This window comes from Bidens hawaiensis, unplaced genomic scaffold, assembly GCF_021521415.1.
Source record: "Bidens hawaiensis isolate Kalapana, Puna unplaced genomic scaffold, B.hawaiensis_p1.1 tig00011638_1, whole genome shotgun sequence".
Lineage (NCBI taxonomy): Eukaryota > Viridiplantae > Streptophyta > Magnoliopsida > Asterales > Asteraceae > Bidens > Bidens hawaiensis.
In genome coordinates, this window is record NW_027491915.1 from 284,786 (window position 1) to 300,278 (window position 15,493).

A 15,493-nucleotide genomic window follows, 5' to 3' on the forward strand; every position below is an offset into this window, starting at 1 on the left:
GACAAGACACACATTAGACTGGGGGGGCTTGAAGAGGTATGTACCCGCCTCAACACCGAGCGAGGCGGGTCAACCCACAAGACATAGACAAGAGGCTTGAAATCAAGATATTATGAAGGCACAAAGCCAAAACCTATGCGCATGGCGCATATCATATGCTCACGCATCACATATGCTCACGCATCACATATGCTCACGCGTATCACATGCTCACGCATATCACATCTGCGCGTGGCGCATATCACATGCTCACGCATCATACATGCTCACGCATATCACATCTGCGCGTGGCGCATCCGCGCGTGGCGTATATTACATATGCTTGTGCATATCACATCTGCGCATGAAACATCTGCGCGTGAGAATAAAGAGAAGACCTCGCGCATCCTCAAGATAAGCGCATATCACACATGCACATAATCAACCTCGTCCTTATCCAAATCAGGATAAGGACAACCATGATTGTGCACGTCAGACAACCTTCCAGAAGGTATCCTTTAAGGAATAAGAATATGCTGATGTTGACAGCTACCAATGAAAGGTGGACAACTCATCAAAACCCATGTGCTACCACGTGATTGCACATGGGTCAGGTAAAATACCTGGGTCAGAGAATAATCAATGAAAAAGCACCAGGTGTCCTAAGGACACGTGGCGCAAAGCAATAGGAGGAGGCCAAAAAGGCCCTAATTGGGTCTGAGCCCAATCATTGGAAACCCTAGCACTATAAATACCACATCAACTCCACAAGGAGAGGTACGCCATATTACGCAATATTAAGCAATATTAAGCAATACAAGCTAGAAAATACATTCCAATTCCTTACTCACTCTCAGATTATTATCTTCTACAATCTCTTATTCTCACACCGGAGGGTTACCCCAAAGAGGACCCCTCTGTCCCTTTCTGAGGGGTAAGTTTACGGTGCTGTTCATTTTGTAGGTGGAAGAATCCAGATTCCAGAGAACCATCGGTGAAATAGCATAATCATACCCGAGGAAAGTTGATCGTCTACCAGTGAGCTGATCCACGTTTCTTCAGACTAGACATAAATAGTCCAATATTTTGTGTATTGGACGATAATGATCATACCTTTAAAAATTACTATTAACGGTCCAGTTTTTAATCAACTATTTTTTACATCCGTTTAAAAACACTTAACGTCGTTAATTTTTTTTCCAAGTTTCAAACCGATGTTTTAGGGCTTTTGATTGGAAGAAGAATGCGAGTCAAGTGATGTAAAACTTATATCGAAACGGTGATTCAAGTGGCTTGATTTTTATTAATTGGAAATTCAAACACCCGAATTGAAACACTATTTCGTCGTTTGGATCACCGTTTCGAGATAAGTTTTAAATCAGTCGACTCGTATCTTTCTTCCGATCAAAAGCCCTAAAACATCAGTTTGAAACTTGAGAAAAAACTTCACAAGGCTAAGTGTTTTTTAGTGGGTGTTCATTGAGACAAAAATAGTTGAAAAGTTGGACTGCTGGTAATGCTAATTAAAGGTGTGATTATTATCGCTAATACATAAAAAATAAGATTATTTATTTCCAATTTTGTAATATAATATTATGGTTGTACATACTACATAGCACACATGCCGTGTTCAAAATAACACTAACGCGTACATTATATATATATTACACGAAGGCATGTGCTGCCTTGTTTGATCTACTAAATATATTTATGATCAAGACTCAATGGTTAACCTTGCTTATTACTATGAGGGCTTCAAACTAGCTAGAACCATATAGCTTTAATCTTTTAGTTAGAGCCATATTGCCTTAGCTTCAATCAACATTGGCTTTAACCTGTTTCTCATATTGAGGCTCATCACCTCATTAGAACCGCCAACCAGCTTCTTGCCTATAAAAACAGCCGGCACACTCGAACTACAACCTAACTCTTTTAACTCCCTTTCCACCACTTCCCCATTCGAAATCTCGTCCAGCTCATATACGGTCGGGTTAGCCCCAAAGTTTCTTATGAGTGATTTGATGGAATGACTTATCGAGCAAGATGTTTTGCTAAAGATCACCAACGGGTTATCGGCTACCAGTGTTGCCACCGTGCTCATTGCTGTAATTAGGGTTTTGTTTTTGGAGTTCTTTGCACCCTTTTGCATGGTATATATACAGACAAAAGTGGACTTCAAAAGAGATTCCGACCACCAAGGGCTTCAAAACACGTGGAATTGCAATATTCGGGGTGTGTGGTTTTAGATAAATGAAACTTTTCAAGGATTTGGAATTTAAATTTGCCAAAAAGATTTAAAAATATATTAATAACTTGTAGTAAATATGAGTATAATTAAACAAAAGGAGAGGAATTTAAAATGCATAAGGGTCCATCACCTTAAACTACCGTGCCATGGCCGTGTTAAGATATGGAATTCAGATTTCAAATCCATTGATTCCGTGAATAGATGCATGAATTCAACATGGTGTAACTTATGGCATATGCGTTGTTAAGCGATATATATTTGTTTTAGTCATAGAATATTGATTTGATATGTCGAATAAAGGCAAAGTGAAGTATCTTCTAGTACGGTCAAGGTTGTTCTATACTAGCACTTAGTTGAAATTTTGATGGTTTATGATTTCTACCTTTTCTAGGTATTCCTAACTAAAACAAGTATACATTCACATATTAACAAGCTACTAGAAAGGTGCACGCGCGATGCAGCGGGAAACACTAACTTTGGTAATCATGTAACAAATTTTTGAGTGTTCATTATTCCGTTTGAAACTGTCAGACACCGTTCATTGATTTGATTTTACAGTTGAAACTAGAGCTGACCGTACATATAGAAATGTTAATTATTTACTTATTTAGTATTAGATATGTTTTATAATATATGTTAGATATAGTTAAACAAAGTTTTATTTAATACGAGTAAAGTCGTCTATTACAACTTTAATTTAGTCCAATTTTCAGTATGATTTTTTTTGTAATATTTGTTTTTGTTATGATTTTGCCTTCTATTTATTCTAATAAGGTTTATCATTTATGTGACCAAAGTTATTTTTGTTCATATTATGATTCTCTTAAGTAACGTATTAGTTGGTGCTTAGTTTGGAGTGAAGGTATAAACAGATTAATAATTCTTATTTTAAAGGGGTAGCGATTCAAAAAACAATCATATATTATGTCTAATAAAAAGGTCTAGTTACTTCGTTAACAAAAAAAAAATTTATTATCGAAGTACAAACTATATCGAAAACTAATCATTGGTAATGGTTCAACTTAGTTGAGTTTTAATTTTAAACAGTTCAGTTTCGATTTTCGGCGACAAAAAAAATGCGTAAAGTTGGCACATGGTTTAATTTAAAACCATCAAAATCGAACCACAAGCAGTTCTGCATAAAACGATTTTTTTTACTTCGTAAACTATAGCAATATCATACTCAAATTAAAGATAATAAAATGTTCGTTTTTATGATGACATTTATTTTAAAAAATAATAACGTGTGAAAAAATTATGAGCATTTAAAAATCGTGTGTAAGACCCCGAATCCCGGGAATCCTACAGTTGGTAATCACATCCACAAATTCACAAAAATTTAAAACAAACAATTCTTTGTATTTAAAACCAGTTCAGAGTAAATAACAGCGGAAAAGTTTAAGTATTAAAAATCCCAAAACACGGGTACAGGTGTCCAAAATCAATTGTAAATAAAATATTCGTTTTATTTGAAATATTCATCTCATTAAAATCGTTTCAGAGTAGTAAACAGCGGAATAGATAACATCAAAATTCCCAAAACCCGGGAAAGTGACCAAAATCAAAATTTAAATACTTATGGTAATAATTTAAAAGAAACAGTTTACGTTATTAATTCTTCGACTAGATGTGCCTTCAACCGTCCGAGTAGTCTCTAGAACGTCCAAGCGGAAATCTCTAATCCTCAACCTGAAAGTCAATCTAACATACACACAAAGTCAGCTTGAGCTGAGTGAGTTCAAGTTTTCATAAACAATAATTCATACTTTATTTCAAAGCTATAGTTATAAACAATAGAGAAGGTATAAATAAAATAAATTATATATAATTCACCAAGTAATACAATCATCGTCGAACACACGTACACGGGCCTCTCCACCACGATTCAAGACTCAAGTAATATATTTGACCCGGACGCGGTAAGACCTAAGCATGTGACACGAGCCTCTCCACCACGAGTCAAACCCGAGTAATATATTTGACTTGGTCACAGCTTATACATCCGAGCACGAGATTCGAGCCTCTCCACCACGGGTACAACCCGAGTAATATATTTGACCCGATCTCGGCTCATACGGGAAGCACGGGGTACGGGCCTCTTCACCACGGGTACAACCCGAGTAATATATTTGACCCGATCCCGGCTCATACATCCAAGCACGTGATACGGGCCTCCTTACCCCGGGTCTTCCCCAAGTAATATATTTGACCCGATCACGGCTCAACATCAACGGGCCTCTTCACCACGGGATTTTAAAACCCATGTAATATATTTGACCCGCCAAAATGATGATCACGTCACACGGGCCTCTCCACCACGGGTACAACCCGAGTAATATATTTGACCCGGCCGTGAATCACCATGCACACACACATCAATAAGCCTACATACATCATTCTTAGTCACGAGGAACTAAATATCATTACACAATCGTAGGCTATAAGGTACACATCCTCATACGTACATACATACCTCCATATATACATACATATATATTCCTACATATATATATATATATATATATATATATATATATATATATATCATCCCATACGGGAACTAAGTAATAGGTCTACTCATATTCAATTACTACCAAGTCCACTAACATCCTCGAGTCTAGACCATCAATAATGTACGTAACCTTAAAGGATACAAGCCCATGAACGAGTCTAACATATCCTAAAGCATATAAAATAATTCAAATATAGCTTTCAAAATGCATCATCACAAGTGAGACCATGTAAAACTTATTCAAATCGTTGTAACGAGTAAAATCGTTTAAAATTGTATTTCGGTGTGTATGCTAGCCCAAAACGTAAAAGAGTAAAAAGGGCATCATGAACTCACCTCACCTGCAATGAGCTAGGAAATCCCTAAGTGCACAATCACAAGCAAGGGCCTGTAAATTATACACAACGCGTTACTAAACTAGACTATAACAACACTCTAGCCTAATGGGCCGTTCAGGCCCAACACTTTGGCCCAAGACCCAACAACTGGGCCCAAGGCCCAACCACTTGACCAAAAGCCCAACCACTTGGCCCAAGGCCCAACACTTGGCCCAAGGCCCCTAAAACCTTTCAACTAACCAAAACCACCGATTAAGCCTAGAACGAACTTGTTGATTAATAACGAGTAAAACGTGCAGATTTTAGCATGCGAAGATGCATTTAATTACATAGGATAACCTTTGAATTAAATTATTAAATTTTTACCAGAATTTAATAAATGTCTTAGGTTTATAAAAATATTTTTATTATATTTTTCTATTGGACACAAAAATCATAAAAATTCTTCCAACACAGAAAGGTATGTGCAGCTACTTCATCGCGCAATAAAATGGTTTTATTTTTTATAAAATTCATTACAAACCAAATTAAACGATTCCAATTGGGTTTGGTTTATAACTCAAAACACTAACTTCCAGAAGTGGAACCAACCAATTAAGTTATTAAATTTTTACCAGAATTTAATAAATGTCTTAGGTTTATAAAAATATTTTTTATTATATTTTTCTATTGGACACAAAAATCATAAAAATTCTTCCAACACAGAAAGGTATGTGCAGCTACTTCATTACGCAATAAAATGGTTTTATTTTTATAAAATTCATTACCGAACCAAATTAAACGATTCCAATTGGGTTTGGTTCATAACTCAAAACACTAACTTCCAGAAGTGGAACCAACCAATTTGGACTTGTCAAAAAAAGGTTATGACGTCGGGAAGACAGACCAGAATCCGTCATCCCGCATCAGCTTTGACACTCGATTTTATAAATTCATAAAAACTATTCAAATCTCGTCCAAAAATTACATATTATACCTTTCTGGAAACTAGACTCAAAGTAGAACATCATGGAATCAAGAATCGATCAAAAAAAGTGGATTAAAATCGCGTTACAGACCCTACAATAAACGTATACGAATCTGTCAGCAAGCTATTATCATCAAAACTCAATCTTAACGATCAATAAGCGCGCCATAAGGATAAATTAAGGTGAAAAAGAGTTGTATACGTATAATACCGACCTGGAATTGAAGTTTGGACGGCCGGACGGTGGCTGATTGCACGCAAAACGAGGTGGAAAGGGGGGTGGGGGCGCCGATCGGCTGCTTGGTTTAGGTTTAGGGTTTATTTATTTATTTTTATATAAAATATAATAACAATAAAACACTTTGGCCCCTCCACTTCATTAAGAGTTGAACTTGCACGAAAAGTTAAGCAAGATACGTTTACGGGGTGGAAAGGAGCTCTCGGAAGAATGCCGGGTCAAGCCCGAAGGTGTACGCAACCACTACAAGGCTAAATCTTTTGTCGGAATTCACGGACGTTACATCGTGAGGGTAGTTGAGTTAAAATTGAAAATTAAAAAATATACAAGTAAAAGATCAAGTACCAATTTTGGAATTTTAAGGAATGAAAATTGTAATTATTTTGAAGAAATTTAAAATACACGTGAGTTTTAGTGTTACAATTAGGGGTGAGCAAGATAAGGGTCAGACCCTTAAAACCTTTTTATCCGACTCGTAAAACTCTTAATTAGACCCGAATATATAATATGGGTCAGGTAAAGGGTATTTAAATTTCACTTTAAAGGTAAAAGGGTTTCAAGGGTCCGACCATTTTTCAAACTCTTGACCCGTTTACTAGTTTCTAGATACATATACATCAGATTCTCGATTAATCTGAAATGTAGGAAAAGTTTGTATTTTATATATGATTCATCATAAATTTCCCAACTACTAAGAAAAATAAAAATAAAAGGCCATACTACTGATTGAAAACATATATATATATATATGTATATATATATATATGAAAATCACTGAATTGTTCTCTACATGTAATTTGTGAATGTGAATATTATTTGCATCGGTTCAAATGGTTGATAAACGTTCGAAATTAGAGTTTACTGTGGTATTAAATGAAAGTATAATTATTCTAGGATTCATATATTAAAGTCATATATGAGATATACAACTAGTAGATGTAGAAAATAAGCTGCGATTACTATTTTAAAAGGTAAAGGGTGGGACCCTTGAAACCGTTATTTATACCCGACCCTTTTATTGTTTAGAGGGTAGGGTCTCGGGTCCACATTTCTTCCTAAAAGGGTAAAGGGTCCGGGTAGGGTATTAGGTTAAAGGGTAGGGTCTTACCCTTTTAACATTCCTAGTTACATTGATATTGTTGCCCCTATTGAATGTTGTACCTCATGCATTGAAGGTGTAAATAACTTAAAAGAAGCGTTTTAATTTGCCCATTGGTGGTATATTATATATAGTATAGATATATTATTGGCATCATGAACAATACTATCTTCTAGTTTACGTGTCGTTTAATTTCCTAGTTATGAAATATTGTTTTGAAATAGATAGAATGAACTAGTTTTATCATATAAAGATTGACACAAAAGGAACCAAGTTTGCATAGTATATGGAAAGAGCATATTTGAGTGAAATACTGGATTACTATTAAGATTTCATGAATATAAATGTTTTTGAATTGGATGCCATAATGATATAGTTGATTTTAAAATCACATCTCAAAGAACTTTTTATTTACGCTACCAAATAAAGCGTGCATATAATTTTACGGCATCTTTTATTAACAAGAAATTTGTCTCACATAAAATCCCTTCAGCCTTGAATTTGTAAGGAGTTAAACTCACCACCTTATTTAAACTTATTAGAACTCCCCGATGATAATAAAAAAAGATGAACGTTATCATAACCTTAAAAAAACTTATGTCTCACTAAACCGATGATAATATTTTTCAAATATGTCTCAAATTTAGAGGGAGAAAATGAGTTACTTTAACTCACCAAAAAAATTTTATATTTAATTTTAAGAAAAACAAAATTAAGCTTTTATCTCGTCAAAAAGATTTTATCTTTTATTTAAGAAAATTAGAAAATGTCTCAAAAAGAAAGTACTCCTGTTTAGAGAGAGCTCCCGTTAAGAGAGAGTTGGATATTTAAAAAAAATTGAGAAATTGATCCAACATTTGGAAAATAATATGAAATTGCCCCTAATGTTTCTAGCACCCTAAAATATTATATCAAAAGCCAATAAGATTATTGTTTAATATGCAGATACGCTTGACAAATGAGTAAGTGTTAGTGTGATATAAACTAAATGATCCATTTGTACTAAGTGGTTATACATTCATAAAGCGGTTGCATGTTTCTATTTAAAGTCATATCTATGAAGACAAAATGTAAATAATATGTCACACTTAAGCCTCTCTTTACCTAATCACTGTTGTCTTATGTTGTCGTGTGTCTGCACTATACTATGTGTCAGAAAAAGAGTCAAAAAAAAAGAAAAAAAAAAGAAAAGAAAAAGAAAAATATTAGGTTTTTAAATTTCAAATTTATTTATTCCTTTTATTTTGATTCAAGTCTTGTACTTTATGTGTTTGTAGTCATACAAAAGCTGATTGTTAAGGCCCTGAATCTTCTGTCTGGTCTTATTTTCTTTCTTTTTGTTCAAGCCTTAGACTTTCTCTACGCGATAATATGGCATCATCCGATCTGATTGTTATGGCCCTGAATTTCTACTTTATTTTAATCTTTCTAGATTTTTTCAAAAAGTGTGTCAATAAGTGTACCGTGATTAGATAAGACAGTTTAAGTCAAGTTGAGGCGATATGTGAAAGCAAATTAAGCCCGAGATTTGATGGAGTCTGTAATTTGTGATGTGTGAGTGAAATAGCGTGCTTTAAATGCTTTATATAGTGTGTTTTACTTGTTTATATGTATCGAACGCAAGTACTTTGATTGGCTTTATGATTGTAGGTGATCAGAGCTTAAAGAAACTAATTTGGAGCATTTAGGATGGAGTAGAAATGAAAGTAATGATATATGATATGTTAGAGAGTTGAAATACGAAGAAGTGTTCGCAAATGGGGAGGAAAACGGAGTTGGAATGAAGATTTTATGAAGAACATGAAGTTATGGTATTGTAGGCTTGTAGCCACCGTAGGCTACGGTGGAGTTGTCACCGAAAGGCAGAGGAACACAGTTGTAGCCTACGACCCCACCATAGGCTACGGTGGCTGACCGTAGCCTACGGTCAGCCTGGCGGCAAAATCGTTTTTATTGTTTTTTTCTTCCATGTTTAAGGGGGATTAAACCCTAAATCGATTATGATTCATACCCTAGCCACCAAGGACAATTTTGGAGCAATTATTTACCATCTTAACACCTCTCAATCACCTCATCCACTATTTCATCCTTCCAATTCATACTCGAGTCAATCGTGATGCAGGGGCAAGGCTAAATCATTCGTGACCATTTCATGTGTAGGGTTTGCATATGAACTGAATACTTTATGATCGTTACCAATATTGGGATTTAGTTTTGATTAATCTTTTAGTTGATTAAACCTCTATGTTTGTTTGAGTCTGTTAAACAGTTGTGTTTCTGAGATTTACATTTATCATCAATTATTTGGTTTGTGCTCATCAATAATTAGGATTAAGCTCTTATCGTCATTGAACCGTTTACCATTAATTATTGATAGATGCTAGGTTTTATATTAACAAGCTGGTAATTAGGTAGGCCACGTTCAGTTGTGTCAATTCGTTGGATTAGATTCTGTGAATCATCATAACCAAACTAATGCGTCTAGTAATTATTTGCCTATTACAATGAATGAATTATGTGTATGTAATTCCCCAATTGATTTTGTTCGGTCAATTCATTGCATTACCTGAACCTGAAGTGTGTCACTGTTTTCTCTAACTGTTTTACAAACAAATCAATATTCAAACCGCTTGATATCATTTGTCCACCCTAGTATAATTAATTAAGCATTAAACTTGATTAGCACTTTCCACCGATTCCATGTGGATTCGACACCTTACTTTCCCTAGCTAGTAAAGGTGATTTATAAATGTTTTTGATCGACCTTTCAACAACGATCAATTTGTCGGATTGAGTGGGGACCACACAAGCATTGTGCTTAATCCATACCCTAACATATCACTACAACACCAAAATATTTGTTAAGTTTAGAATGGACAAAATATAACTACAATCGACTTTGGGTTCTTGGCATAATAATATTGTAGTAGAAGTATGATCTAGGACATTAATGATCAATGTGATTCTATGTTGTAATTTTCTCAGAAAATTATAAATGTTTATTATTTACTGTAATATTAAATATATATCAACTTTGATATAACTTTAGTTAATTTGTTTTGTTTTATTTTTAGTTTTTAATTTAAAATTTTATTTTAATTTTAATTTTAGTTTTATTTTTTATTTATTTTACTTTTAAACTTTATTTCTCCTGTCTTTTATTTTAAAATATGCTTTATGACAAGGTCCTATGTATAAATGTTGTCAAACAAGTGGACAAACAAAAATATATCTTGTATATATATGAGTATCCTGGTTTGGTGTCTAAAAGTTTTTTGGGTTTAAATAGGTAAATATTTTCAAAGTTTGAGGGTTAAGAGTGTAAAAATTTTCAAAAAATCCAGAGGATTTGACCCTATCACGAGATAGGCTGACCCATAAAGGGCAGTCCATTTTTTCTTTCACTATTATCACTCAAACTTCCCAAACACTCTCTCATTCTTTCTTTATATACCCCACCTTCAAATCGACTCAAACACTAAATCCACCGTCTATGCAAGCTGTTATTACACTTGATTAATATATTATATCATCAAAATGGATCCTTCAACCCAATGTATAACAACGAACCATATGGAAATCGATTTGTTCTTGTTAACGGTTCAAAACTGATGGACCTTTAATATCGACATGTTAAAGAGCATCTTAAAGATAAATAGGACTTTCAAATGCTGTTATTGCTCAAAATCAACGATGGACCTTTAATATCGACATGTTAAAGAGCATATGTACTGATTTGATTGGACTTTTGTATAGATTAAATAGGTTTTTAGATTTTTAGGGGTTATTGGACCCTGCGTTGTCCGATTAGGGTTCTAAATGTTTATGCTTGTGGGTAAAACCAGTTCAGAAATGATTTTCGTGGGATTGCGATTTTGGATTTGAAAAAATTGAGTCTTAACAAAACTTGAACTTTTCAAATTGCATCGCATGAACATCTGAATTGCATTGCATGAACATCTGACTCGCATCAACATATGAATCGCATCGCATGCCTTTCAAAATGGCATATTGACCAAATCGCTTTCGCATTTACCATGCGAATGCGTAACATTATTATGCGAACGCGATTTCCATCCTTACGCGAATGCCATTGAGATCTTATGCGAATGCGATTCCAAGTACTTAGAAAATTTTTCAAAATTTCATAATTTTTTTTTTAGTTTTATATTATGTTTTTCTTCATTTTTTTCTTATGTTTAAATTTTTTCTATTATATTAGTACTAATCTCCTTTCTTGATAATGTATTGCACCAACACAACATGTTTGCACCCCCAGAACTTCCCACAGACAAGAAACATAAGATTTTCATTTTCATGATCAAGGGGTTGAAGGAATCTGTATTGTCATGTGCCATTACTGCTGATCCAGAAATACACACATGTTGGATAGAAGAGTTCTGGAAAAATGCGAAAAAGACAAAGGATAAGAACAGGGAGTTGATTATTACCTCTAAGGTGGCAGAAAAGAAGTTGATCATTGATGAGGATGATGTCAGAAGAGCTTTAGTGATTAAAGATGCCTCAGACCACTTCTATACAAAGTTCAAGAAAGAGGAACTGTTAGAGACAATGAAGAAGATGGGGTAAATAAATAGGATTGGAATTAGATTATGAGGTTGACTACCTTAATTATTCGCCTGATACGGACGTTAGTGATCCTGTTACTGCTGCTAACGATCCAGTCTTATCTGCCAATGTTACTGCTGCTGCCTCCGTTGCTGAGCCTGTTGCTACTATTGAAGCTGCCCCGACATAGATGCCAAGAAAAAGAAAATGACATTGTGTTAATAAGTGTGCCAGTTTCTAATGCGGGAACTATCTATATCATGATAACTCACTCATCTTGTACTGCAAATGGCACACTGACAATGAAAGTTGGGTATTCGGCGCGAAAATGGAGACCTCACCTACTTGCGTTACACTGAAATTCATTCACTGCCCCATCTCGACATGAACTACTTTGTAAGGGCAGTAGGTGATGGTGTTGGTAAAAAGCGGCTCGAGGATTTGTTAAAGAGATTTGTGCACAAAGAAGTCAAGGATGACTTCCCAAACTTCAAGCTCAATATGGGAAGGACCTACAAACATCTAACAGAGGTTGATCTAGTAACGGGGAAGAGAAGGAAGGCCTGGAGGTATGAAATGCCAAAGGACGGGCGAGAAGTCTATCATGGAGAACCTTTTTTGCCCAACACGCTTTCAAATTTCATTTGTTGGGACTTTGATGGTGAGACTGGTGAAGCAGTAGTGCACTACAAGTAGATGCACCCAATTCGTTTCTTCGTTGAGCATGAGTTGATGGGGTTTGATAAGGTGGATATCATGAAGTTATATAAGTCACCATTGCATACACTCAAAGATCCTGGTCGGCCAAACACCAATCGAATAGTTGAGAAGTTCAACAAGTTTGTTCGCTACGTTGTTGCAAATCAACTAATCGATCATCCTGACAACTTTGAGTACGAGACTGATTTGAAAGCTGCTAATAATACTAAAGACTAGCGGGAGATTGTAGGGCACGATTATGTGATAAAGTCTTTTGTATTATTTTGTTTTGTTTCGGTTGTATTTTATGCTTTCGTTTCTTAGTTTATGTATGTTTGGGCCCTATCCCATGTAATCAAAGTCCATTTGGGGCCCAAGTAAATAACATGGAATGCATGAGACTTGCATATAAATAGTGCAAGCTTCTTATGCAAACTAAACCTTTTGCAAAACCTTATTTTGGAAAATTTTTATGAAAAAAAAAATATATGTTTAAACTTTGAATTATTTTATTCAAGGTTGTTAGTCAATTAGTCAAAGCCATTAAAATGTCCTTTAATTTGGTCAAAAAAATTAAAGTTTTGGTTAATGGTTCCTTTAATTTGGTCAAAAAATTATAGTTTTGGTTAATGATGGTAGAATGGTTTTAACTTTCTACTATTATAAATATCAAGGGAGCTCCTTGGTTGTAGACACACAAAAAATACAAAATTAACACATTCTTTCTTGTGTTTTCTCCAACTTTCTTCTTAAAAAATTCCAATATTCTTGATCATCTTCATCATTTTCTTTGAGGTACTATTCGGGTGCTAGAGCCCTCCCCGGCAGTACATATTGCTTAGGCCGTTGTACCCTGGGAAACAAAACGGAGAGAGACCCGGAATTTGTTTTAAGGGACCCGTTTAAAACACGATCCTCGGCCACAAAGACTACGACACCATTCTTCTTCTACACCTTTCTTGCTTTATTTTATTTCAATTGTATTGTAATTTTGATTTTTTCCGGTGTAATTCGTATTGTAATTTACTTGCTTTCCTAGATAGGTTTGATTCCTTGTATTGTAATCATTTTATTAAAAGTGTTTTATTTTTATACGTGAACGGTCTCCTACAATCTTAAAACAAATTTTTTATAAATCACCATTCGTGTATTCAAAACATTCTCGTGTGACTCAAACTAGTTTTATTTCACGCGGTTGTGTTTTTAAAAAACATATTTTTTTCCGTTTCTATTCAAAGGAGCGACTTTGTAGAAACGGAAAGCGGTTACAATTCGGATTTTTTAACGCTAAACTATTGGAAAAACCCATTGTTTGGTCCCTTCAAAGTTGGACTTAGAACACCTTCGGTGGGTTAATTCGAGAATTTGGATTAAAAATTTTTGCGTAACTTTAATTTAGTGGGAGCGACCACTATTAATATTTCCGAAAAACTAACTTAGCATAGTTTATTTTTCAGAAAAAATGGCATCACTGTCATCGAGTAAGGTTACCGGTACGCCTTTGTCCGTTATGGTAGGAGCGACTACCATGGCTAATCACGCTGAAAAACCCGAGAAGTTCTCGGGTTTGCACTTTAAACGGTGGCAACAGAAGATGTTCTTCTATTTGACCACCTTAAACCTTGCGAGGTTCTTGACAGAATCCGCTCCCCTAGCCACTAACGCGGAGGGGGAGACCGACGCTCAAACTTTGAGTGCGGTAGATGCGTGGAAGCATTCGAAATTCTTATGTCGAAACTATGTGTTAAATGGTTTAGTTGACGCGTTGTATAACGTGTACTCTTCAATAAAGTCTGCCAAAGAATTATGGGAGTATTTAGACAAAAAGTACAAAACGGAGGATGCGGGAACAAAGAAATTTGTTGTCGCCCGTTTCTTGGACTATAAAATGGTTGACTCTAAGACTGTAATTAGTCAAGTCCAAGAGTTGCAAGTTATACTTCACGACATCTTTGCTGAGGGAATGACACTTAGTGAGACATTTCAAGTGGCAGCGATGATTGAAAAATTGCCTCCTAGTTGGGTTGAGTTTAAGAATTATCTTAAACACAAGCGAAAGGAGATGACCATTGATGATCTTATTGTTCGACTTCGGATAAAAGAAGACAATAAGAGAGCTCAAAAAGGTAGCCTAGTGGATGTTTCCGCCAAGGCTAACTTAGTCGAGTACGGTCAATCCTCCGAAGGGGGCAACAAGGGCAAAGGCAAAGGTAACAAAGGGAAAGCAAAAGTGGACCTTGGCGTGAAGAAAAGGGCTGTGAAAAAGAAGCCTCCAACTTTCCAAGGACCATGTTACAACTGTAACGAGATGGGGCACCAGGCAAACCTGTGTAAGAAACCGAAGAGCGAGCGCGCGCATTTGGTGGACGAGGATGGCACTCCTCTCGTGGCAATGATTACCGAGGAAGCGGCTTTCATCGAGGAAGTCAACGTTGTGGGAGACGCTCCCAAAGGGTGGTATGTTGACACCGGCGCAACCCGCCATGTTTGCGGCGACGGGTGACCAGAAGCTTTACATGGGGAATAAAGCGACTGCGGACATCATGGGATGACCAGAAGTCTTTTGTATTATTTTGTTTTGTTTCGGTTGTATTTTATGCTTTCGTTTCTTAGTTTATGTATGTTTGGGCCCTAGCCCATGTAATCAAAGTCCATTTGGGCCCAAGTAAATAACATGGAATGCATGAGACTTGCATATAAATAGTGCAAGCTTCTCATGCAAACTAAACCTTTTGCAAAACCTTATGTTGGAAAATTTTTGTAAAAAAAATATATATATGTTTAAACTTTAAATTATTTTATTCAAGGTTGTTAGTCAAAGCCATTAAAATGTCCTTTAATTTG

The 15,493-nt window shown here is 35.5% G+C and overlaps 2 protein-coding genes across 2 annotated transcripts; one reads left to right on the top strand and one right to left on the bottom strand.

The window, feature by feature from the left end:
* Positions 1-1,771: 1,771 nt before the first annotated feature.
* Positions 1,772-2,093, bottom strand: LOC143538524 (monothiol glutaredoxin-S1-like). The gene has a single exon (XM_077032070.1). The coding sequence runs from the start codon at positions 2,078-2,080 to the stop codon at positions 1,772-1,774; it is 309 nt and encodes a 102-aa protein (XP_076888185.1). The 5' UTR covers positions 2,081-2,093.
* Positions 2,094-14,111: 12,018 nt separating this feature from the next.
* On the top strand, positions 14,112-15,152 carry LOC143538542 (uncharacterized). Its single transcript, XM_077032081.1, has 2 exons — positions 14,112-14,461; positions 14,564-15,152. Exons 1-2 carry the CDS (start codon positions 14,112-14,114, stop codon positions 15,150-15,152), a joined length of 939 nt encoding a protein of 312 aa, XP_076888196.1.
* The last annotated feature ends 341 nt before the right edge of the window (positions 15,153-15,493 follow it).

Coding starts and splice junctions, on each gene's coding strand:
- LOC143538524 (XM_077032070.1), bottom strand. CDS start 2,080: ATGAGCACGGTGGCAACACTGGTAGCCGATAACCCGTTGGTGATCTTT.
- LOC143538542 (XM_077032081.1), top strand. CDS start 14,112: ATGGCATCACTGTCATCGAGTAAGGTTACCGGTACGCCTTTGTCCGTT. Junction 14,462..14,563: donor TCTGCCAAAGAATTATGGGA/GTATTTAGACAA, acceptor GACTGTAATTAG/TCAAGTCCAAGAGTTGCAAG.